Genomic DNA, 27,218 nt, shown 5'->3' with positions numbered 1-27,218 from the left:
TTGGTTTTCAAACATTTCAGAAGTCAAACGGACTTCTGGAATGGATTAAGTTGTAGAACCAAGTTTGTGGGGTGCATCAAAACCACATTAATCACACAGCCTGAATTTCCCTGTGTATGATGGAATCCCATCTGAAATCAGCAGCCACCTGGAAGTGAAAACATATCTTTGTCACATAGCATGGCTGCAAAGTTTTTTTTACCTTACATTTTCACTAAGGTATACACACACACACAAACACACCGATTTGAAGAGATACATAACAAGGTATCAGTTCACTACCCTTGAAGATCTTAGTACTCTTAAATTTTATTGATAGTGATTACTTCGCAGTAAATCTCATTAAACGCACTGGGGCTTTCTAGTGTGTACACATAGGATTGCACATTGTTGGAGTGTTTGTAAATATTTAATTTTATCCAGTGCAGAGACCTGAATTAATGGGTGGATTACCGTGCCTTCTTATCCTATTCTGTAAGTCATGTTGTTTGAAACTTTTAAAACCCTCCTTTTATGATATAGTACAGATATCTGAAAAGGCAAGCACTGTTTTAAAACACCACTAAAATTCTGAACAGTAGTGTCATCTTTTTAATTTTAACCTGGATAACAGTTCATGAAGAGGACTGTGGTCTATGGACACTTATGCCATAATACTTTTGTTGGTTCTTAAAGTGCCGCCATACACTTAGTTATTTTTTATTTTTGTTCTAAGTGGTAAATTAGGATGTGTCTTATCACCTTCATGTTGTTTTCAGTTTCAGTGAGAAATTAGTTTTTTCCCATGGATCAGGGACATCTGAAACAAATTACCAGGCCAACTTCCCACTAGGACTTTCTTCTCATAGCTTTTTTTTGCACCTACAGGAGATGTGGAATGTTTCAATCTTGAATTAGTTAAGCAAAGGCTGCAGCTATCTTTTCTTCTTGGATTGGATTCAAGTCTTCAGTCATATCTCTGTGTTTATTTGTACTATTAAATACAGGGCATTCTTGCATTTTTCTCACATGCTTATGCTACTTTATAAATCTACAAGATTTTAAAAAAAATATTACAGCATGTACTGCTGTTTGATCTGTTCTTGCGCTAGAATGGATTTCACACAGTGCAGCCATATTTTGGGGAACATTTTTGTTCAATGCACTCAGCTATGCATGTTCCCCCAGCCCAAAATCACACAGTCAAAGTGCACATAGATGGTCAAGGATGCAGAGAGAAGAGAGCCAAGACATTTTCCCCTCATTAATCCCATATTGGGGTTGATAAAACATCCTTGGAAAACAAAAAGGGAAATCCATTTTTTAAATAAAAAAAAAGCAAATAGACCAGTTGAGAAACTGATAAATATGCACTAATGGATTTTTAACGGGATAATAAAGGCACCTGAGAACATGTAGCAATCTCATGTTATAATGTTTTTTTCTTTTTCTTTTTACATATTTATGAAATTAGACGTGAACTTACAAGAGTGGTGGGGAGAAAGAATGTAAGGGACATCATACGAAGTCAGACTTCTGCAATCTTAATGTGATGTCAGACCTGATAAAACTGAAAACAGAAGTCAAAGTATTGTATATGGACAATACTTGAAATGCATCTCAAATTGATTTCGTTCAATATTTCTCAGATCACAAGGCAAGTTAAGAAATGAACACTTATCAACAGAATGGCCACTGAGAACGTTTTTTTAAAATATACAAAGCTGATCTTCTTTCAGTATTTTATGATAGAAATAGTGAAGATAACTGTTTCCCAGCTGAGAATTACTTTATTATACTCACAGATGGCTCTCTCTATTAAGGATAGTTTGTGATACTTCACCTTGTTGCCTAGGCACTGCTTTAAACGAAGGATATATTATTGTATTCAAAGAGTGCCTTACACCTGAGATGCCAAGTCAACAAAGAGGAAGTGTGGAAACAACAATATTAAACACAGTTATTGTGAGTTCTTGCAGGGAATTTTTTTTTTTTTAAAGACCTGGGTGACCCACTCTGAAAATGTGTCATTTGCAAATCTTGACTTACCTTTCTCATGCTGACAAGGTTCTTCAACAATCAATGCACCTGAAGTTAATGTATCTCGGTAAATATTGACAAGAGGAGCACAAGGAGGTAGACAGATTCTTTTTTTAATGGCACTTTGGATTCATTTCTGGATGACAACAGTGCAACCGTTAGCATATATTTGTTGTAGTTTCACATTCAGTTTATTGCTCCCCCTGAAACGTGGAATGGGTTAAATTGAGTTTAGGCATAGGTTTAGTTGAAAACAAGTCTGCATGCTGCATTAGATTCTCTGGTCTATCATTGGTCCCCAGCCTGCATAAACAATTTGAGGGAGCTCAGAGATGAAGTACTGATGATGCAGGAGAGGGTCAGTTATTTAAGCAAGGCTGTTAGACAAGGACAGTTGGTCATGTCTTGGGCGCAGACCTCAAGTAAGCAAGTTCTCCTAACCACATTGATCACGAGAAATTGTGTGCATTTACAGCACATAGTTAAGTTATGGAATTGACTAGATAGAATGATAGCCATCAATTTAAATGGCCTTTAGAAGGTATCAGGCAAATTCATTGAGGCATCACAGGCAACTGCTTGGCCACTGTGAGATCAGGATGCTAGATTAGATGGGCCATTGGCCTGAGCCAGCAGGGCCTTCTTCTGTTCTTATAATCTTATCAATGGCTCCTAGTCATGATGACTTTATATTACCTCCAGGATCACAGGCAACATGCCTGTGAATGCCAGTTTCTGGGGAGCACAGGTGAGGAGAGAGCATTCTGCTCAGGTTCTGTTTACTGGCTTTTCATGAGGCATCTGCTTAGCCACTCTGAAATGGAGATGCTGGATTAGATGGGCCTTTGGAAGAGTGCCCATTGAATCAGACTACACCTTTCTCCACCTTCCCTTCTTCCCAGTGATCAGGATACTTAAACTGCACTTTAAATATAAATATTTTGTGTTTTGGTTCATATGTTGATTCAAAAAGTGTGGAGTTGATATTTTCTCATTAAAATGCAACAAAATTGAATTTATTCCCAATCTTTACATGTGCTTTTCTTCTTCTTAAATGACACCCGATGGGAGGCCGAAACAGAGTGGGATTTGGGTGTTGGAATTGCTTTCTCCACACTGGAAAGCGAATGGAAGCTTTGGAGGCGAGTGGCAGGTTTGAGGAGGATACTTGTTAGAGAAATGCTGCAGTGACAATGGCGCATCGTGCATTCCCTGCACTATAATTCCAGTCATGATCTCTCTCAATTGCTATTTTAAAATGAAAACAAAAAACTGTAAGGGTCATGCCTAATAATGCAACATCTGTAATGTTAAATCCATGATCTGTAGTTAAACTCAGGGTTTGTAACTTATGGGGTGCAGCAGGTACTGTAATTGTCTCAATACTCTGACACACAATTTTGCATCTGGATCTTCACCCTTCCTTCTTCAAACCTGATTGGTGGACCTCAAGTTTCAAGTAAAGGGTGTGGAGGAAGGTAGATCACACAATCCAGAGGCCTTCCCATTCCTGTCCTAAGGAGCTGAAAGTTGTCCACCAACTTTGTGTGGGTCATCATATGGAACAGTGTTACTATCCTATTTAAGGTGCTATCCTAAGCACACTTACCTGAGAGTAACTGGACTCAGTGTGAATGACTTCAGGATTGCACTGCAATCCTATATATATATATATTGATTGGATTTCATTGGTTGGACATTCTTTGCTGTTATATTCTAAAGACACTCTATGAATGTGAGCGCCCAGGTCCAAGAATGAGGGTTTGCAATGCATGTTTCAGTACGTGGCTCAAACAGCAAACATTAAGTAAGATGAGTGACTCCTTGCTAACACAAACACCTACGATCTTCCAGCAAACAATGTAGAAATATGCATCAACAGGGGCGCCATTTCTGAGGGGCCAAGCTCACTTACCCCCCCTTGGAATTTATTTTATTTTTTATTTTTTTGGAGGGAGGGATGGCAGCAGCAGCAGGCCGAGTTCAAGAGAGAGGAACTGCCAGCCATTGAAATTGTGCCTATGCCACATTCGACTCTGTCCTTGGCTCCTCCCGACATTGTGACGGCGGCCCCCCAATCTTCAGCACAAGTTGGTGCCTCTGTGCATCAACCTATGCTTGAGATTTTCTCTGGGGTACAGATCTATGTTGCTGTATTTTTGTTGTTGTAATTGCTTTTTACATTTGCTCATTTGAGTGAAGGTTGAATGTCCACAATAAATGGATTGTGCTTCTGTTTATTCAGTAAGCAGGGAAAGTCATGTGTAAAAGGGACAGCTGATTGCTAAACCAATTGTCTAATTTCTTGGACAAGACTGGAAAAGGAGATTAAAGGCCTATCTACATATTCAGAAGACTCACGTTGTGCTGTCCTTCTGGATTGTGCATCTTCATAATGCAGGGAAGGAGGCAAACAGTAAACAGAACAGTTATATGGTTTGTTATGTATGTAAAGAATAGGTTGGGGCAGAACTGAATAAAGACACATGCTCCATGGAGCTGCAATGTTCTGCAAAGAAGGGCATTCCTTTAAGATAAGGACATTCCTTTAAATAATCAATATCTGGCAATCCAAGGTTTTATTGCAGCACCACAAAGGAATGTACATTGTTTTACATCCTGCCCATGTTAGCTCTTTGTCCTGGATTTTAGTTTGCCTTCAGTTGAGCAGAACTCATGTAAACATGCTCTTAACTGGAATTGAATTAACATTAAGTCATGTAGTGTAAACTAATTTGTGGATGGAAATATAGAGCTAAAACTCTTGATTTAGCAGTCTTTGCAGCCCTTTTCTTATAAGTGTTGGTGCAAACAGATGTACCTAGGGACAGCAGCACATTTACAATTGGGTTCACATGGTCATTTTGGGTTGCATTTTCTCCATGTGAAGTAAAGCTAAAGGTAAAGGGACCCCTGACAATTAAGTATAGTCACAAACGACTCTGGGGTTGCAGCACTCATCTCGCTTTAAAGGCCGAGGGAGCCGGCATCTGTCCGCAGACAGTTTTTCCGGGTCATGTGGCCAGCATGACCAAGCCGCTTCTGGCAAAACCAGAGCAGTGCACGGAAATGCCATTTACCTTCCCGCTGGAGCGGTACCTACTTATCTACTTGCACTGCGTGCTTTCGAACTGCTAGGTTGGCAGAAGCAGGGACCGAGCAATGGGAGCTCACCCCGTCGCAGGGATTCAAACCGCCAACCTTTTGATCGGCAAGCCCAAGCGGCACAATGGTTTAACCCACAGTGCCACCCGCATGTCACCTCCATGTGAAGTACACCCAGGTAAAAGGACAGCATGAAGAAAGTACTCTGTGAATTGGAAAATGTGCAGAAAACTATTGCAACCCTTTCTACACGGGTTGCACCACCCCGAAGTACCACTGTGATTATAATAATTGCTGCGAAAGTCTGCCTGCGCCCTGCCAGTTTATAAGGTACCTTCTTCATGTGATGATGGGCAAGTCCAGTATGTGCTCATTCAGCAGCAGAAGATGTGACTGTGTGAACCAGTCCAGTAATGGGCATTAACATGAGATTCAGGCATGTATGTGGCCATCAGGCAGTTGCAGTGAAATGGGATGCTTCTGCTCTTCCAGATGCATTGACACCACTGCTTGCCAGGACACGATAAGGCAAGACGGTGGTGAGGGGGCATCAGGTTAGTGGCGGGTGCAGATGTACACACATTTGTGGCTGCTGCCGGCAACCCAAGGCTCCCGTCATTAATCCTAGCTTTTATTTTAGTTCTAAATTGCATGGTTTTCTTACTCTTAGGGTTGCAAAGGAACGTTTGAAGCTTTGAAGTCTAACGGTGGCATTCAACCAAGTAATTGTGCAAGCACAAGGATTAGAACTAGTGCAATGATATTTCCTCCCTTCTCACTTGCCCTGCACCACCCCCAAATCTGCTCTGGAGGGTTGGGGACTCATGGGGGGAGGAGACGGGGGGAACATTTGATTGTGCAAGGAGACATTCACCTTAGTGAAACATTCACCTTACTGCTACAGTTGAAACCTCAGAAATAAGGGGCAGGAGGACAAATAAATGGTGATTTTCATAGAATTATTTCCAAGCCCATTTCAGGGCAGATGTTAGATGTCACATTTGGGGATTATTTCAGACATATACAGTAGATGAAATCCAGCACATCCGTCAGGGTTAGCTTGGACTCCCCACATGATGGCAAATTAACTACCCTATATACTCAAGTATAAACCAACGTTTTCAGCACATTTTTTATGCTGAAAATGCCCCCTCGGCTTATACTGGAGTGAGGCGGGCAGCGGTGGCGGAGGGACAAGTGGCACGAAAGCAGACCTTTCTCGCTGCTGGTCCCGCCGCTGCCACCCACCTCTCACAAGGGCAGGCACAGGATCTGCCGTTGGAAGAGGCGCTGTGCTGCGCTGTGCCTCTCGCTGCGCTGTGCCTCTCCCAACCGCAGCTCCTATGCCTGCTCTTGTGAGGGGCAGAGGGGGCGGTGGAGGGACCAGGGGCCTGAAAGTAGCCCTTTCGGGCTGCTCCTTCCTCCTCCTCCACCTTAGCCACTGTCAGCGGTGGCAGCGGAGGAAAGAGCAGCCCAAAAGCAGCATTTTTGGGCTGCTTGTTCTTCCTCCACCGCTGCCACCACCACCAGGTTTGTGGTGAACCAGCTTATACTCGAGTCAATAAGATTTCTCACTTTTTTGTGCTAAAATTAGGTGCCTCGGCTTATATTCGCGTCGGCTTATACATGATTATATAGGGTACTTAATCTTTGGCTCCTGGGATTTTTCTTAAATAGCCCTCATTGTGACCATGGTTCCTATTCTTGCTGTAGACACATGGGAAAGTAATTCTGGGTCCCACCACCACCACCATTGCTACTAGGAATGTGAATGGAAAGCTGATTTAAGAAGCCCCAGAAAAAGCGATTCGGGAGAAGAATTTGTATTGGAAAGTCCACAATATTGTGCTATCTTACCAGAATATGAATTCAACTATTATTATTGCTGATTGAAAAGGAATATAGAAATTTTTAATTTATATATTTTTTCACTTTGGGGTTAACAAGTTTGTTAACATTTTTGCAGCAACAAAAAATAAATTTACCAATTGAATAAATACACTATTTTTCTTCTTCTTTTATATATATGAACACATATATTTTACAAAACCCCATAGCAGCATGGGAAATAAAGATCCTTCTACAAAAAGAAGATGTTAAGTCAGTGTACAAAGTAAAGCTTTAGAGTTTCAAAATCATATCTGGGCAAGAGAGACGTATACCAGTTAGAGGTGCTTCTTCCATTCATTTGCTCCGGAGGCCCAGGTGAAATAGTTCATTGAGAACATACACAATCCTTCTTCTCTTTTCTGGATATTGCACTTACAAATCCTTGTTTTGTCAGGAAGGACTGAGCAGATTCAACAGCAGAGATGTCGTTGCTACACAGACAGAAAGAGTTAAGAGTGATGCCATGTTGCTGCCTATGGCTGAGCTTTTGAGATGACGACGGAATGCAAGGTCTGGCTGGGGCTGCTGGTCCAGAGGCTTTGAAAACCAAACAGAAGGGTTGACTGAGATGTAGCTGTTGGTTATCCTGATGTGAGAAGGCACGGTGGTTGTCCTAGAAGAAAACACAGAAGGGCAAGGTTACAAGGTTATATTGGATTCCATGCATACTTGCCATTGGGTTTTTAAAATGTTGCTGGGGATATTCAGTGCCAAAGGCCCAAATCTCCTCCCCCTCTATTGTCCTGAAAAGGTACAATTTTCCATATGACAAAACACATATTCAATTGCTCTGCAAATAGTGGGGCAAAGGACCTAATCCATAAACAATAGACTAGACTCAGAAAATCCTGCTGCCAAACCTGGTGTTTGGGCATATATATTGAAATGAGCATAAATAAACCTAAATACACTTGGATGAACATTGAAACCGTGGCCTTATTTCACGTAACTGATGGAAGTGTGCTTACCATGGGGATTACTTGTCAGCATGCAGCAAGTTTTCCTTAAGGGATAAATTTGTAATTGAAAGGAAAAGGGACTGATAAATTGCAATGGTGATTCATGGTTCTGTGTAAATATGCCATATAATGAACCTGATTTGAATTTGGGGTTTTGTTCATACAATTTTCTGCATGTGCTTCCTATTTATTTCCAAAACAAAAGTCATCATGGTGTGTGTGGTTTTTTAAAAAAAGACCTGAACAGATGTGGAGCCGATTCTATCAGAATATTCTCCATGTTGTTTTTGTAGTAGTTCTTGTTGTTTAAGGCTGGAGAACAACTAATACGTGTTTCTCCTTTAGAAGAGGTCATTGTAATATTAACAGATAATCATGAATTTCATTAACGGTATTGTATCACATGAAAGTCATCAAAATCTTCAATGTGCCAGACTTCAAAGGAATTCTCACAATATTTTGAAATTGCACATAGCCTAGCCATCCACACAAACTATTGAACACAACTGGTACTTAGGGAATAACATGTATTCTTAATTGTGAAGGCAGGCAAATAGGTTGATTTGTTGCCTGGGTGGTGGCGAGATGTCGGTGATACCCCTTGCAGCAGTATCCACAGTACCTACCCTGGAAATATGGGCTGTGTTGGTGGTGTGGGAGGCTGAGGGAGCTCCATCTTCGTGGTGGCTCTCCAGGTGTGTGGGATGCTGTCACTTGTGGGATGCTGTAACCACCACCAACACAGAGCTCCCCAGCATCTCCCCACCCCACCCCAATGCTATGCTTTGGTTCTGCAGATTTCCAGCTGCCCCTAGTTGTTCATCTCAGGGAAATACTGTGTGTTTGAAAGATGGTGTCCACAGAGAATAATCAGAGGTGGTGCTTAGGTTAATTCTTAGACAACTGCAGAGGGGAGAATGCCTTGTAAAATCCAATAACCTTTGAAGCACGCCCTTGGAGTGATTACTCCATCCTCAACCTAATGATTTAAAGATGTGAGAGTCCTTTCTGATTTGGCAACAACAAGAATTTCATCCTTATTAAAACCAGTCTGTCAGGAAACGATATATCATTCTCTGAGGAGGAAAAAAACACCCACCACCCTAACTTTAGAATTGCTATAACTGTTCAAGGTTATGTAGCTGGAAAATGGCACAGATTCTCACGAAGTGTCTGTGTGGTCCTCGAGCAGGAGATGACAACATTAACTCTTCTTTTTGCTCTCCTCCCCACTACCTCAGAAATGCTTTGATGCTTTTGTAATATTTTGGGAACATCCCTTCATAATTCCATACCATGACTTACCACCACAGTCGACACAGCCTCCCTTGAAGAACCCACCCCATTTTTCATCCAAGTCCCTGGGCTGAGACAAGCCTTTCTGTGTGTGTCGTTTATTTTGCCAGCCCTTCACAGACAACCGAGGAAGAATGAATTCAATAATAGACGCAAAGCATGGATGGTAACACTGCCTCATAAAAAGGCCTGCTTGCTGTTTCTGGGCTTACACAAGCGGTGACATTTCTTGATCTTTCAGACATGAAAAGCTGCCTTCTAACAATATGACACCATGGTTTTAGGGCTTATCCATTCCTAACTTTCCTCCGCTCTTTCCAGGCATGGTCCATGATTTAAAGTTCCATGTCTGAGCACCTTTTCTGTTGTTGCTCTGGAGCTTTTCTCACAAAAGCCCACTCTTTTAGAGCTCAGTTGGAGCAAACATCAATCCACAGAAAATGCTAATTGATGTTTGCTCTGATTCAGCTTCAAAGAGTGGGGTTTTTGCAGGGCAAAAAAATCCCCAAATGCTTCGACACTGAGCATCCAAGCAGAGACTATTACCTGGAAAGAGTGTGGCAAAAGACTAGTGTGGATAAGCCCTTAATACTAGCCAAACAACATAAAGGTTAAAATACCCAATAGATTACTCCAACTCCAACTTGAAAAGGAAACGAGCTCTGACTGATTAGCGCTAGCCATCTAGGTTCTCTTGCAACCTTTAGTGTTCTGAGTACAATCCCTTTCCTACAATTTTTTTATTAATAGTGGGCAGGAGGATGTTTTACACATCTGCGGTTTCTTCTTTAACCACAGCTAAAGTCCAATTTGACAGCCAGGATACAGCATACAATGACACTTTCCCCTCTGATTAGGGGTGGACTTTGGTTTTTCAAATTTCAGTGGTGCCCTGTGAGGGGCCAAAATTTGCACCCCTACCTCTCACCCTCTGTTCTGCTCAATTTCCTGTCTTCCCTGTGGTGCCCCCTTTGCTCAGCACCCAGTGCAGCAGAACTGGTTCCACTGCCCTAAATTTGCCTCTGCTCTCACCCATGAATTAGAAATGCTTTGGAGCAGCAGTACATACCCTCTCACATGCAGTGTCCATTAGCAGGGTGAAACCTGATAACCTTTTGGGTCTATGCCTCTTAAATACTGTAACTACCGTATTTTTCGCTCTATAAGACACACCAGACCACAAGACTCACCTAGTTTTTGGAGGAGGAAAACAAGAAAAAAAATATTCTGAATCTCAGAAGCCACAACAGCAAGAGGGATCACTGCACAGTGAAAGCAGCAATCCCACTTGCTGCTCTGGCTTCTGGGATAGCTGCACGGCCTGCATTCGCCCCATAAGACACACACATTTCTCCTTACTTTTTAGGAGGGAAAAAGTGAGTCTTATAGAGCAAAAAATACGGTATTTTTTTTGTCACAATCTACCTTGAGGCCTGAATTAATACTTCGGGGGGGGGGGGGGAATAAAAAACTCATCTACATGTACAGTGGTACCTCAGGTTACATATGCTTCAGGTTACATACGCTTCAGGTTACACACTCCGCTAACCCAGAAATAGCGCTTCAGGTTAAGAACTTTGCTTCAGGATAAGAACAGAAATCGGGCTCTGGCGGTACGGCAGCAGCGGGAGGCCCCATTAGCTAAAGTGGTGCTTCAGGTTAAGAACAGTTTCAGATTAAGAACGGACCTCCGGAACAAATTAAGTACTTAACCAGAGGTACCACTGTACTACAAACTTTCAAGGGTTTCACAAAGAATCTTACAGCAGGGAATTCAGTAGCAGGACAAAACTTACTGCGTATACATTATAGATAACAGGAACGAGCCTAGATAATTTAAAAATTATTATTAAACTTTCTCTTAAATTCGGATTCCTACCCCTGTATTTAATCCCTGTTGACCTTTGTTGAAGTGGATGTTTTTCTCTTGTGTTTTATAGTGGAGCAGGATAGCCAGTTGTTCGCCTTCTACACATACAAACTAGATGCTAAACTATATTAAGAGTTTTCAGGACTAGTTTTAAGGAACATCTGGCAAGTGAAAGCTATGGATATGGAATATTTAAATGGAGAGGCTCCTATTTATAAATTAAAAGATCCACCAGAACATCTGCTAACAAGTGGTCTCCTGGAGCTCATCTGCCACCCACAGTTTTTCATCACCACTGATAAACATGTGCATGGATCATATGCAGAGGCTACCCTTCCTTTGAGGTGCTCAATGAACATGTGGTCAAGCATAGTGTAAACATGCTCTTCTCAGGCAGCAAACTACAAGTGCTTGCAAAGTTCGTGCTTTTGCAGGCCCACAAAATTAGCCTTACATCAGCTCACAGGAGATGGTGGTTGTGTAGTCATTGTTTGCTTTGTCTGCTTAATCAACACTAAATGTTTAAAAAAGATAGCGGCCTTGTAAATTGGACACATAGAGAAGAGAATTGCTACCAATGGAATTCCAATATTTCCAATATGGCCATGGAAAGGCCATAGCTCAGTGGTAGAGTATCTGTTTTGCCTGCAGAAGTTTCCAGGTTTGATCCCCAGCATCTCAAGTAGGACAGAGAACTCTCCCTAGATATAAAGGTCACCTGCAGAGGAAGTGTGGAAATGCCTCACACATCTTCCTCGTGGCTCACTATGGTGTATAATAGCTAGCATCAAGATATAGAAGCTGAGCTCCAAATTGTCACAAGAAGCTTACTGAGTGACCTTGGACAAATTAGCCTCTCACAGCCTCCTCAGGTTGTATTAAGGATAAAAGGTGGGGAAGGATATTGTGCACCATCCTGAACTCCAGAGGAAGGATAGAATTAAAACTTTAAAAAGAGATAAATAAATGGTATTTGTCTATGATGTGATCACAAATCCTTCTAGAATCTAAAGAGGCCATGTAACAACCTACTGTATTTTTCGCCTTATAGGACACACTTTCCCCCCTCCAAAAATGAAGGGGAAATGTGTGTGCATCCTATGGGGCGAATGCAGGCTTTCGCTGAAGCCTGGAGAGCGAGAGGGGTCGGTATGCACCGACCCCTCACGCTCTCCAGGCTTTGCGCACCTCTCCGCAAGCAGCGGAAGCGCTCCCGCTGCTTGCGGAGAGTTGCTTGCATGCTGAAGCCTGCGGACACTGAGCTCAGCGCGTCCAGGCTTCGCACACCTCTCAGCAAGCAGCGGGAGCCAGCGCTGGGCTCCCACGGCTTGCAGAGAGCTGCCTGTTTGGGGGCTGGGGTCGGGGGACAGCTTCCCGCCCTAGTCCCGTGCCTGGGGGAAAAATAATTTCCCCCCCCCTTTATTTCTCCCCCAAAAAACTAGGTGCGCCTTATGGGACGGTGCGTCCTATAGGGTGAAAAATACGGTAGCTTCTTGCATGCTATAGCTGTTCAGTAGGCAAAGCACCCTCAGGAACATGCTAGCACTCTTTAGCCTGGCAGGGAATGGCTCTCTTTAAAAGGCTGCTGAACCTGGCACTTGGAGCCCAGAAACTGAGAGCTTATGAGAGATGAACTCAACCAGACTTCAGAACTTGAAAAGGGTTTCCTGACTGAACTGTGCCCTGACACAGAAGTTCAATGGAAAGGACTCATGGGAGCTCTTACTTTCTGTCTGTCAACCCCAACAATCAGAGCCAAACACCTCTTCCGTGGAGGAGTCTCTGTGGGTTTGACAACAGATTCAATGGCTTTTATTTCTAAGAATTATAGTCTGTATTCCCAGCCCACAGGGTTCGTATAGTGACTTACAGTCAATTAAAATGGAAGTCTATATAATAAAACAGGGTTTTTATTATAAAACCTGTGGCCCTCCAGATGTTGCCAGGCTACAGATTCCTTCTTGCCTGTCTATGGGCAGGAATGCTGCCTGGGGCTGGGGGGGGGGGTAGGACCAGGTGTTCTCCATCCATGCAATTAAAAAACCCCATATAGAATACACATTCAAACACATTTTAAAAAAAGATCCTGTAGAGGTCTATAAATGAATTTGATCAAGCATAAATTACCCTACACCAATATAAAGATTATAACCATCTTCCATAAACTCAGAAATGAGTTAGCCTGGTAATCCTGGGCAATTAGTTCCTTAAAGAGGGGACCATTATAGAGAAGCCCCTGGAGAGCAGCCTGGGGAAGACTCCTCCCTGCACACTGTCCTCATTACAATCACACTGCCCACAGCTTGCCAAGTGGACTGCGGTGGAGTGTGAGGAGTGCAGTTGACATGACAAGGATGGCATGTGGTCTTGGGGGAATGCAAGATTAGCAGTGAGGCAGCAAAAATTGGTAGTGGTTGGCATCTTTTGGCGCCCATGTGGTCCTCAGTGAAAGCCTCTGGGCCCTGAGCCACAACTTGCTTACAGGTACCTTATTTTCATGTTCTGTTGTAAACTCAGATGGAAAAGAGTAATCCTACTTATTTCACGTTTTCCTGTGTGGTGTCAAATAGGCTTAACAACGGTAAAAAGAGAAATATTAACAGAGCATGAAAATTTGCTATGCAGACTGAATATAATGTCATGCTATGGGCGTGAGCGCTAAATTCCTTGCCTCTACTTTAATAATGCAAAGCCTAAGTAGCAGGACTTGAACCCCTGTGAGATTTTAAAAAAATAAAAAATGGCTTCCTCTCCTAGCTGGCTGATCATATGAAAATGCATAAAGAACACATGTTCGGAGGGTTCAATTAATATATCCTGCACACTCTGACCAGACAACTAATCCAAAAAGCTCTACTAAAGCCATCAAGGGAAGGAGAGGATGCTGGCAGAAACAATGAGTGGGGAGATTTACTTTTTCCTCACAGACACTGTTGAGTTATGCCGTGCCGTTATTTTACTTGCACGTCTTGCCTGCATTTATCATATTTATCAGGAAGCTGGGGATGTCAAGAGCAGATGTTGGACCAGTTGCACAGGTGCAGACTCACGGGCTTGGGCAAGGCTCTGCTGATACAGCGGAAAGGTGGATGTGAGCCTCCTCTATTAGCTGATTTATGCCTGGAGCTTCTTGCCAGATGCGGAAGAAGAAATACATGTGAACGTAATTTAGAGACTCCTCACAAGATTACATAATGCAGCTTGGCTACCTTGAGCACTTGGCGACGCCCCTTTCCCTCGCACAACTGGGTTGCTTGAAGAACGATAAATGTATTAGGCTTCCTCCCTGTTTCAAATGGCATCTTCATGATTGTGAGAACGAAACCCAGGTGTGATGTTTATTCCAGATATATTAATTTGGAATAAAACCAATGGTCACCCAAAACTGAGCCATTCAAACAAAGCGAAGACTGTTATAAATTCTAAGGTGAGAGCAAGCACAACACTCTTAAACAACAGAGACTGCTATTTTTATACATGCTGTGAGATAAATTGCAACCTGATAGCCTATCATATTCAACAGCAAAGGATGGTTGCTGATGCTTGGGGATGCCCATCTAAATCCTGTCACAAAACCCAGCCTCTTTCACATTAACTCAGATAATGCTCTGAGCATGGACAGCATTCTCCTGCTACTTCTAGGGAAGGATAATTTATATGGTATTCTTTCAGACTTCTATAGGTGGAAAAGACCTATAAAAGCTTGAAAATACAAGACATGTAGCAACCTGCTTTGAACTGAAGAGGCACCTGGTCAGATTATCGGGAAAATGGGACAGCCATGCCCCAAACCGTACAAAGCAGCAGGAGGGCACCAGGTTGGGAAATACTATATTACATCAATCAGCGTTTCAGAAGGAGGACACAGGTTCTAAAGCCTTTGAAGTCAGTGTTAGCCTATGAACTGTGGCTGAGCATTCTCAAGGTTGACAAAGTTTCAGGGTGGCTTCCAAAGGCAGATACCATTCAGATGGCATAATCAGACTCTCCCAGAGGTCCCACTTCCAGCATTTGAGGCCCCTGGTAATGAGAAAACCACCACCACCTTGCCTCTGATTGGCTGCCTGACATAAAACTGGCATGTCTCAGCTCCAATGCCACTCACACAATATCTTCCATTTTTGCATAACTGGCTCCCTTCTTTTATACCTTTGTGCCATTTCCAACCTTTTAAATAAGATATTAGTTTACCAAACAAGGAGCTTGTAGGTGTCTCAAGACCTCTGTGGGGGAAGGTTAGATGGCCAAAAATAAGAATAAATCTGATTCTTATTCTTTATTTCTACTGTTCTCATGTATACCACTTAAGAGAGTTCTTCTGAAGAAATGCAGCCTCTCCATTCATTAAGATAGGCACTATATTTTGGTACTGTGTTGAAATGCAATGGAAACAATGGGCATTTATTCATTTCAGGGGCAGTTAAATGAAATTAAACATCATTGTGACTGACAGCATTCTGTTTTGCATCACTACATTGCCTACAAGGAAAGGGCAAGTGCCTGAAATTCCAGCACAATTGATAAGGATTGCTAGCAATGGCTATAATTAGTGCATTTTATTGCACTTGACTGCCTTCACCATTGGGCTGGAGTGTTTCTCCTCCTTACTTTCTCTCTCTTACACTGTTAACATTGAGGCTGAAAGAGCTGTCATATCTAAAAGAAGCTGATAGTTGCTTGTGTTTTGTTGTCTTGCGGGACTGAGCCTTCATTGTCAGCATGCCACATAAATGCCATTCTTGGTACTATTATTTTCCATTCAAATACAACTTGGTTTGCCTTCCACATATATAGAAAGCACACACACTGTGGGGGAGGAAAGGATGCCAAGGAAAATGTTCTCTCTTAAACTGATGAAACATGAGGGTAAAACTCAGTCAATAGAAATTGGGAAGAGAGGTCAAAGATTATCTTTCATAACATAGGGCTTGTCCACAAAACCAGTTATCTCTGCAGAGCAACTGAATAATGCTATTTGTTCTTAGTTGAAAGCCCATAATCTTATCTTTCTCCTTTTCTTTCCCCTGATTGCTTGTTTTCTCTGTACCCTGATTTCACTCATAATCACTTAAAAGGTCTGATCAACTTTATTCCCTACTTCTGCACTACAGCAGGAAAAAGCACCATCTGGAAATGCTGTCAGAAAAGTGCTTTGGATGTTGGAAATCCCTGAGGAAGCCTTTGTAGACTCACCCATCTTCTATCCGAACCCAGAGGTCATTGAATTGTCTTTGGCGATGGTTTTTATACTGCTTCTTGTGCCACTTCTTCTGCCGCCCAAACTCTTCCAACTGACTGATGCTGTCTGGCAGTAGAAGATGTGGAGGAAGACTGTCTTCTTCACTGGACTGAGGAGGCACTGAAGATGATGATGGTGGCACAGGGTCAAAAAAATGGATAGCAGGTGTGGCTGTTGCAGAGGAGCCTCTAGAGGGTGCATTGATGTTTGCTCTGGGGATGCAAAACAAGCTTATCAAGAAGTGATTTGTGGCTGTGCTAGAAAAATCAAGATCTGAAACAACTGGGTTGAAATTAATTCACACAATGCCATTATTAGGTACAACAGATAGTACACAATACAGTCATACCTTGGGACAAATACGCTTCAGGATAAGTATTTTCGGGTTGCGCTCTGCGGCGACCTGGAAGTCACAAACTTATCGCTCCTTACCTCCCCACTGCAGCCCTCTGTGTGCCTGCAAAAACTGTTCTAGAGGGTTGGAGGAATCTTCCAGAGCGCAGGGAGGGATGAGGGAGCTACAGAGTGGAGAAGAACAAGTAGGATATCCTTGTTCTTAGAATCATATGATTGTAGATTTGGCAGGGGCCACAAAGGTTATCAAGTCCAATCCCCTGCAGTGCAGGAATCTTTTGCCCAACGTGGGGCTTGAACCCTGAGACCCTGAGATTAACAGCCTCATGCTCTACCGACTGAACTTTCCCTGCAGGATTCCCCAGGTACAATGTTGCATCTCACACTAACTTTGTACAGGCACTCAGTAAGGATGCTTCCGATTTCTGTTTGGGAGAAAGAGGTTAGATTCACATAACCATATTGTTCCTTCCAAGTCTATGATGGCCTTATCTTTGAAGAAGTAGAGTTTCGTTTTAGTTTCATTACATTTTTTATAATAGTACAAAACATATAACGTGGCAGCTTTGGGCCTTGTGCCATCATTTTGCTACTGCATCAGAAGCAATGCCAAACATGAGCTAATATCACTTTATAAATTCCCATAAATTCCACAATGGGAATATTTGTCAATTCAAGAATTCTACACTTCTTTACATATAACTTTCATCCTCTGCCCACAGACCACAAAGGCATCTGTCTTGTTGTATGCAAATCATGTAAGTATGGAAAAGCTTGCAACATACATAATTATTTGCCATTTTATATCCCCCTCCCGAGTATTTGGCTGCAATTGTTAAGGTTTTGGTGACAAATGCTTGTACATCTCATCGCCTGAAACTGCCACACTCCAGCAGTGTAGAAAGGAAAGCATATATAATATACATAGGGTCTTGTGGCTTGCATTTAGGAGACACTAATGTATGTGATGATGCAGTAGTAGTAGTAGTAATAGTAGTAGTTGTAGTAGTAAGAATACCTTAATATATTCAATGGCAATATGTCTTTGATCTGTCACCCTACTGAGGAGAACTACATAAACTGTGAGGTGTTTAATCTTCTTCATTTTATCTTAGGACTCAAATGTCTCAGTAAAAGGAAGAGAGGAGGTGGAGATATTTGTTGCAATCATTGGCATTTCACTCATATGGGTTAAGCTTATGCTTGAAACATGTAGCAGTGGGTAGCAGTGGGTTCTTCTTAGCTGGTTTGCACATGCCATAGAACTGGCTACAGTCCATTGACTGTAGTGTGTAGCCACCGTCCCACAGTCATCTATGCCTCCTCTTCAAAATTTGTGCTATTTGAGGACTATACTCATTTTGGAAGGAAGTTATATTTATTGGGAATACTTAAAACAACAAGAACAACAACAACAACAACAACAACAACAACAACAGGAAAGGAGAAATAGCTTCCATTGTTTCTCAGGAACCATGTTTCATAATCTTTGCCCCTGAAATAAAGCCATTTCATTTCTCTTACCATCAAGAAAACCCCATTATGCAATAAATGAAACTCTGGGAAAATGAAAACCACTTGCGGTGTCCTTCCCCAGAGCATATTATGTCACTCAGGAAACATCCTCCTTGGTGTGTATGATTTTTTTCACTGAAAGTTTGCTTGTTTGATTGGAAGTGCTTTATTACCGTGCCAGCTGCCTGAGATGGTATCTCTGCCGTTCATTCACATACTTCCCAATGGCTGAACGACACCCTGCCCCCCCTCTCATTCCAATAGGTTTGGCAACTGCTGCAGATTATAGCTGAAACTATGGGTGGCATTTGGCCTAGATTCTAGCAGTCCTGTTGCTAGTATTTTTCTATGCATTGCTTCATGCCAGGATATTTTGGCAATATCCTCCAGCCGCTTGCTTTCCTGCCTTTGCTAGCTTGTGTATGGTCCACTAATGTTTTTATTTAGTGACTCGACCAGAAGTCTTGTTGGTGTTGAATTAAACTTGCATTTCCAGTCAAACATCTACTTCTAATATTAGCATGCAACACTTCATATAACTTCTCTGGACACCACCATTAATAAAAGGCCATCTCACCTGTAGTCATTTGATGGTGACGCCCAGAGAAAGGTTTCTAAAGAGGAATAAATAAATAACAAACTAAGATTTCAATCCACAACCCACTTACTTAAAAACAGTCCCATTATAAATTGCTTTGGAGTCTCCCTCAAGTCCTTTTATAGCATTGTGGCTAAATGGTCAGTTAGCTACAAACTGGGATTACAATCCTGACAGCTGTGAGCAGAAAAAGCTGCTATTTTGTGCTTGCCATAGAAGTGTAGAAGACATAACAATCAGGGAGATGGACAAGAACTTTATGTTCTCTCTTGAAAAAGAACATAACAAGAGAAGAAAGCCTCTGACTCCTCCCAGATTCAAGTACTCCCAGTGCCACCTAGGGACTAAACTGTATAATAACACTATCCACACAGTGCGCTTGCATGAGCCATGTGTACAATTAGCTATATGAAACAAGCTTCCATACATGGAACAGATTATTGGGTTGCAGTTTGATTTTCCTTATTTCAAGATCTTGGGTAAACAGCTGATCTGCATTAGAAAGAAGTTCTGTGAATTGTGGCCTACAATTATAGAGTTCTGCATTGACTTTGAAGCAGTCACATTAAAGTCAGAAATACTGGAGAAAGTGGCTAGTGGGTTGCAGTAGTAGCCCTTGTGAGTAGTTGTAATGATTTCAACACATGCTGAACCATTGCTGCTCAGTTTAAAGAGATTAACTTTGGAAGCTGTTCAGACAAATGTGTGAGAGGCTTCTTAGCTTGACGGCATGATAGTATAGGTGGGAGAAGTAAGTGCCGGACAGTCCTGAGTGACTGCAAACAGACCGCAGACGTCAACAGATAAAACCAGCAATCTCTGTAGGCACATGATGCCACTCAATCCTTTTGTAGCCACTTGGGATGGTACAAAGTGTAGCAGCACTTTGTTCCAGAGGAATATTACTGGAGGCTGAAAAGTTTCATTCACAAGACACAAGTGCCAAATGAAAGAAAGCAGGATAAGCTCCTTCCACCCTGCATGCTGCAATCACTTGGAGAGATTGATTTTCCCTCACTATGTAATTTGGAGTGGTAAAGAGGTATGATTCGTGTTAGAACTACTCCAGTTATTTAAAGTGGATTACTGCAACACAGGGCTGCATTTGAAAATGGCCCATTGTGCTTCAGTTAATTCATAGCTGATTTTGAACCTTTAAGGCCCTTCATAGTTTGGGACCGCGCCTGCCAACCTAGCAGTTCGAAAGCACCCCCGGGTGCAAGTAGATAAATAGGGACCGCTTACCAGCGGGAAGGTAAACAGCGTTCCGTGTGCTGCGCTGGCTCGCCAGATGCAGCTTGTCACGCTGGCCACGTGACCCGGAAGTGTCTGCGGACAGTGCTGGCTCCCGGCCTATAGAGTGAGATGAGCGCACAACCCTAGAGTCTGGCAAGACTGGCCCGTACGGGCAGGGGTACCTTTACCTTTACCTTAGTTTGGGACCAGGATACCTGAAGGATTGCATTTTACCAAGTTTAGTGACTCAGATTGCGAGATCTTCTTCTGAGGCCCTTCTTTGGGTGTCCCTACAAGGTGAGGTGGGTGGCTGTTTGGAAAAGGGCCTTTTAAGTGGTGGCACCCTGGATGTGAAATGTTCTCCCCATAGAGGCTCATCTGATTGCTAATTTGTCATCATTTCAGTACCGAGTCTTTTCTTCCCCCCATCCCTTCAAAATTTGCTATAGTCTCAAAATTTCTTGAGTTTACTCTTCTTTTTCTGCTTTTCAAGTTTTCTGCTGTTTGTTGTTTTGCTCTGACTGTGTGTGTTTTTTTAAAAAAAATTCTATATAGTAACTTGCCCAGAGAACGTTTTGTTATAGGGCGGCCTATAAAGAAAGGAAGGAACAGACATTGTAGTCCATTTTTTCACAGGTAAAGGTAAAGGGACCCCTGACCATTAGGTCCAGTCACGGATGACTCTGGGATTGCGGTGCTCATTCGCTTTACTGGTCGAGGGAGCCAGTGTTTGTCCGCAGACAGCTTCCAGGTCATGTGGCCAGCATGACTAAGCCGCTTCAGGCAAACCAGAGCAAAGGATGGAAACACTGTTTAGCTTCCCGCCAGAGCAGTACCTATTTCTCTACTTGCACTTGACATGCTTTCGAACTGCTAGGTTGGCAGGAGCACGGACCGAGCAACGGGAGCTCACCCCGTAGTGGGGATTCGGCCTTCTGATTGGCAAGCCCTAGGCTCTATGTCTTAAGAAAATATGCCAAAAAAGAGAAACAAAACAAATCCGGTCCAAAACCCATCAGTGAGATTTCAGTAACGCCTATACTCATACAGCAAATATTTTTAGCTTCTCTACCCAGCTTTACAAAGGCACTTGGCAGGGACAATTTTACTCTCTACCCTTTTGCAGATGAGTACTAGTAGCATGTGCATGTGCACTTTTTTATTGTGCCAATCACAGATCAGGCAAGAAAATATGAAGAATTGGGTGCAGGAGTATTGCTGTATCTTTCTCATTATCCCTTAACCACTCAGACTGCAATGCATAATATCAACGGGGGTTTCTTTTGTAGATATAAAAACTTATTGGTTAAACCACCAAGATATTGCTACCAAATTAGCAGGTTTTCTTAGGAACAAGTAAATGTTCTGGAAATATCTTGCTGGATATGAATGATATCTAATGAAAATCCAGTTCTTCTATCAGTCAAATCAACGGGACATTTCTCAGAGCAACAGGACTAAATGGTTTTTTAAATCTTATTTTAAAGTATGTTGCTAATTCTTTTATCTAAAATTTACCCAGAACAACTACATTTCTTGACTACATTCCTTGAAAGTTAATTGGATATATAAGTGCAATAAAATCACAAAGGAAACAATTTTATGAGCAGATGGAAATTCCTTGGAAATCTGGTGTGCATATTTCCAGTGACCAATTTGTAAAGCATTCATTCCTTCTAATCCCACAGATTTGGTTCAAGTTAAGAATTAATTTGTGCACACTCAAGTTGAAATGTTTTGATTTAATCCCCCACCCATCCTAGTTAGAGGCTATTGAAAAACCTGTTGTCATATAAAAACAGGTGGAAAGGTGGAATGGTAGAATAAAAGACTCCATGCCCACAACAAATCATAACACCAAGGCCATGGAGGCTTAACATTTGGCTATGGGCTTTGGTTTCACAAGCTGCACAATAGAGGATCTCACAGGCCAAGTTATTCAAAGATTAATCAAAATACTTATTCTTGGCAGGCTAAGGAAGCCTTATTTTTCAGATTTAATTAGGATATGGACTGAAAGGTCAGGAGCACCAGATTTGGCTTTCAAAAAACCAAGTTGGCTTTAGGAACAACTGATGCACAATGTCACAGTGAGCCTTGGCTCCCTTCCTCTGTCCCCTCTTCTCTTTTATGCCCAAAGGTTTTCACTACCCTGAGTTCCTCTTCTTGACATACAATCTCAGGGAACAGTGGTTTAAACTATGCTATGAAAACAAGCCAGAATATGAAATCATGGTTTTGTCTTGGGTCGTTCTCACTAAACACCGGCTCCAACTGAATTATACATTTAAAGCATTATCATGTGATTTTTAACAGCCATGGCTTCCATCAGATAATCCTGGGGACTGCAGTTTGTGAAGAGTCCTGAGAATTATTAGGAAACCTCTATCCCTCACACTGAGCTACAGTTCTCAACCCCTGTTCCCAAGGAACTCTGAGAACAGGATGTGTGTGTCTCCTAACAACTCTCAGCACACTTAGCAAACTACAATTCCCAGGATTCTCTGGAGGAAGCCATGACTATTAAAAATTACATGATAATGCTTTAAATATATAGGACAGATGGGACCATGGTTTAAACAAATCACAATTCCTAAAATTCATATAATGAGGGGGAACAGCGGTTAGTTTACAAATTAAAAGTTGAAGCTTTCAATCTCTTTGCAATTAAAAAAGAAGAGGAAAGCTGGAGAGAGAGCATAGAAGCCTGTCACCATGGATTCTCATTTTGAATGAGTCCTTCAAATGTTATATAATTCCTTGAGTGCTTTGATTCAAGGCAACCACAAACATTTTGTATCACTTTTCTCCTCTTTTGCAGGGGGGAAGAGGAGCAAAGTAAAGAAGTTCCACTCTATACAAATTCCAGTGAGCAAATCCAATATAGCAGCTGCTACCCATTTAATCTGAAAGAACCTATCAAAAAGAGCAATTCACTATGCACCTGTGACCAGTGATGGCTTTCTATTGTTGCTGAATTCTCAGAATCTACTCTGCTCTTCAGAAGCGTATCAGTATTGTGTGCCCAACTTAGCTTGGAATGCTGGCAATGTTGCATTTCTTCTCCCTTGAATTCCACAATTAATGTTTGCTCCATGAACTGAATTATTGAGGCAATATCATTACTTGTGATCTTGGAATCTATACAACCATCAGCAAAAACTATTGGGGGGGCATTGTCCCCCCCAAAAAAAATCAAGCCAGAATTGGCATCTAAATAAATATGGATATAAGACAAAACAGAACTGGTGATTGAGTCATACTTAACATTGGTTCAAGGCACTGTGACAAAATTAAGCTTCTGTTTTGCTAGTGATAGTCCTCAAGTCAATTGTCTTCAAGAGCCTCCCTTTTTATAGAGCATTTATATACAGTTAGATAACAGCAATTCCCTCACCTCACCTCCGGATCAAAGTTGTGACTGTGTGATTGTGAATTCAGAATAAGTCAATTAGACTTGCTTCCAGACATTAAAATTGGTAGAATTATATAACACGTGGATAGGGATGGTTTGCATTTAAATGTGAACCTGTCTAATTCATACTTCCAGAAACAATACAGAAACTGAACCACAGTTATCCTTTGAAATTTACATGTCTCTGAATTTTGTGATACAGTTTTCCATCCAGAAAACAAGTACAAAATATGTACACTTTGGAAAGTACAAACAAAAATGCATGCATTAGTGAAAGAACATGTAAAATTGCATTGTTTGCAAAACTGCAAAGTGGTGTGCATATTGAAAAAGTGTGTGCATTGTATATGAAAATGGGTATGAATTTTCATGCAGGCTAATGAAAAAAATTCAGAGACTGATGTGGAAATGGATTTAAGATTGGAAAAATGAGAAACTGAGAGAAAATGACCGTTGAAAGATAGGAGAAAACTTTACTTTTTTGACCCTGTGTCATTCTGAAAAACAACTTCTTATGACTATTCTACAATCTAGTGTTTATGTAATGTCCTATGTTTTTGCGAACAATGCATTATTGAAAATGTAATAGATTTGCTTATTCACAGGAAAAGGGGGGAAATAAAGACAAATGAAGCTTACTTTTCTATTGGTTGTCCTGCAGGAATATGCTTTACTTCAAACCCAGCTTGCTTCAGCACATCGATAACAGTATTGTTGCCCAAGAAGTGACCTAAAAGTGGACAAATAGAAAAGTCATTCAGAAACCTGATGAAAAACTTTTTATTTATCGCTGGACCTGTATCACAATATATTCGAGGTTCAGGGTAGATAACAAAGTCAACTGATTAGCTAAAGAACAATACGGTAGCATGATTCCACACCGGAACTTCATTGTTCTGTGACCTTGCCCAGGTTCATGCATTTAAAAGTCCCTGAACGCAGAGGATTCCTACTGTTGCAGCTACAGTGGCGGAAGTAAAGGATAAACTAGATTGCTCACTCATGACACTCAATCCTTTAGAAGCTCTGCTTACAGTTCTATCCCTCAGCAATGGCAAAGGATAAGTTCCAGGCCAACTTCATGTGGGAACATTATGAAACATACAAACTAAGATCAAAGCTGCAATTATAATTGCAGTGTAGGTGAAGGCAAGTAAGGAAAATGCTACTTTTCTTCTATTTCAGGAGACACTACAATCAAACCTAGGTTATCATACAGACACAGGCAGATACTTTCCTCTGTCCTAGTGATCTATACTGGCAACAATTTCTCTGTTATTTGTTGAAAAATCAAATGTCACGTCCATCATGCTTCCCTGTCTGCATTTGCCTTATCTGCCTGGATTGATTTTGGAATTGAAACTGCAGATCAGAGAATTAAGCTAAAGTCATCTCACCCAAATTTGACATCACAGTCCAACACTTTTCCTGGAAAAGAACAAACCCCGTAAAGATCCAGATTAATTCATTCCTCTGAGAGGCCCAAGCTCCTCAGTGAGCCACAGGAATTCTCTAGTGTGCAACACTTGTCTTTGTTCTGTTTGTTCATTTTTATGAGAGCTGGATTTTGTTTCAGTAATTAGCAGCAAAAATAACCAACCTGGTGATCAGGATGTTGTGCATACACAGAATCAAAGAGAGAAGAGCAATTCCTGACTATTCAGTACCAAGACACAGGGTAAAAAGTGATGCCCACCAAACTGTAATTTTTACTCAGTAAAATTAAAAAAACAAAAGTCAATGTGGCTTAACAGCTTAATGAAGATACACAACACTTGCAGTTGCCCAACAGTGAGATAAAATGGGTTCAAAACTCAGCAATAAAATATAATGTGTGATGAAAAACCGAATAAAAAGTGTCTAAATGGCCTGCTACAAATAAACACTTTAAGCTGCCAAATGTATTTCAATCATACGCTTGTCTTCAGTGGCACATACTGAAAAGTAAATTAACAGTTTCAAAGTGGATCAAGTACATATTATCTCAGGCTTGTTTATAATGGGGAGTGCAATCTTGAAGAAGCAAAAAACAAATATGTAACATTATGTTATATTTGTATCTTACTTGCACTACTCCTTTTTGAAAGCTATGTATATGCAGCTTCCTTAACAGACCAGAACGATGGATACAAAAATGTGTCCCCTTTCACAAGTGAGGAAAGTGCCTGGATGTGCATTGTGATGCAGTGCACACCTGAGCATGGCTTGGTTAAGGTGGCTGGGCACAGTCAGACTCCTGGGGAATGGCACATGTAGCCCTGATATTAGGATGCAGGCACTCAGCTTGGAGAACAACGCAGGCAGAAAGCTATTCCACTTGGGGATCCCAACACATTAAGCAGTGAGAGATGTATTCTCTAATCAGTTGAGTAACATGCACTGGGGTGGGAGTAATGAGAGCATGGGGAAAGAATGGGGATTAAAGCTCTTCTGATTGGAGTTTAGAGCTCCGCAGTGGGAAAGAAGTGGGGAGATGATGGTCCAGAGGCCTAGCTGGCTGGATTAGGCCAGCAGGTCTGAGGTTCCCCATCTCCGCAGTGCAGCAAAGGGATTTGCGTGCCACCGCCTGCTTTTGCATGTGGCTCTTCTTTGCTGGCTCAGGATGAGCCTGGAAATTACTCAATATTCAATGGTAATTTGGATGCCAAGCTCTTCAATGATTCCTCCCCTGTTTATTCCTGTTTATAATTCAGAGAAAGCATGATAATCAGTATCAGTTGTAAGGGTGATATGCATGTAGAAATTTCAGTACTGTTTGCAAGAGCCATAAAGCGGTACTTTCTAGCCAAAACACACTTTTTACAACACTTAAAAAATACCATATGAAATGAATCTCAAAACAAAAACAGACAATAAACCCCAATTAAAATTGCATTTGCAGGTTCCAACTGGATCCAGCATTCCACCCACTCCTTTAGAGAATTGTTTGATTCTGGTTTACTAACTGGCTTATAACTAAAGCAAAGACCAGGGTCCCGAAAATGTGTTACATGACCTCAGAGATCTGAATGCTAGGACCCTGGTGAGTCATTAAGTCGGCTCTCTTGTAAGCATCCAAGAACTGTGGTTAAAATGCAAAGCATGAAGAAACAATGGGCTTGAGTCCTGCAACTTCACAATTACAGAGACTTTCCAAAAATACTAGCCCAGATTGTGGTCAGCTCCAAGGCAACGTTGCCAGTACTGCTTGCATATACAGATTATTGAAGCAACAGATATCCAAAATTGACACAAATCCTTGTGAGGAAAATCACATTGTGAGCAGCTATCTTGAAAACATTTAGCATACAATCACCACACCAGCTTCAATATGGTTTACCTCAGTGGTCTGAAGAGTATGGGCTCTCTCCCATCTCTCTCACGGTCCAATGCTAAGCGAATTTAAGAGGTTTTTGGCTCTACAGATCTCAATTTGGACATCACATAGGTAGTTCTGTTCCATCTGCTGTTAGTAAAAGACTGAAACAGACACTGCATAGATAAACTTACAATAAAGCAACCTTTTGGTCTTCCCACAGACTTTCTGTTTGCTAATCAACATTCCTTTGTTTATGGCCCAGGCTCTCCTGGTTTCAGTATGGCAGACAGCACCCTCTTTGCTATAAACAGAGCCAGCACAGCGTTATAGATATTATAAAACATTTGTCCCTTTCTTCCATTTTGGAAACCATGATAAGTGCTAAGTAGGCCAGGCTGAAATCCAGAGGTTTCTCTCTCTTTCT

The 27,218-nt window shown here is 41.7% G+C and overlaps 1 protein-coding gene across 1 annotated transcript in view; it reads right to left on the bottom strand.

The window, feature by feature from the left end:
* Window positions 1-7,126: 7,126 nt before the first annotated feature.
* Window positions 7,127-27,218, bottom strand: part of TRABD2B (TraB domain containing 2B) — a 240,707-nt gene continuing 220,615 nt past the window's right edge. Inside the window, exons 5-7 of the mRNA XM_028733547.2 lie at window positions 24,136-24,226; window positions 16,333-16,590; window positions 7,127-7,627 (exon numbers count right to left, since the gene is read on the bottom strand). Coding sequence (XP_028589380.2) covers window positions 7,405-7,627; window positions 16,333-16,590; window positions 24,136-24,226 — 572 coding nt within the window. The 3' untranslated portion in view covers window positions 7,127-7,404. The remainder of the gene's footprint in view (window positions 7,628-16,332; window positions 16,591-24,135; window positions 24,227-27,218) is intronic.

This window comes from Podarcis muralis, chromosome 5, assembly GCF_964188315.1.
Source record: "Podarcis muralis chromosome 5, rPodMur119.hap1.1, whole genome shotgun sequence".
In the NCBI taxonomy this organism is placed as follows: Eukaryota; Metazoa; Chordata; class Lepidosauria; order Squamata; family Lacertidae; genus Podarcis; species Podarcis muralis.
This window is presented reverse-complemented; position numbering and strand designations above follow the sequence as displayed.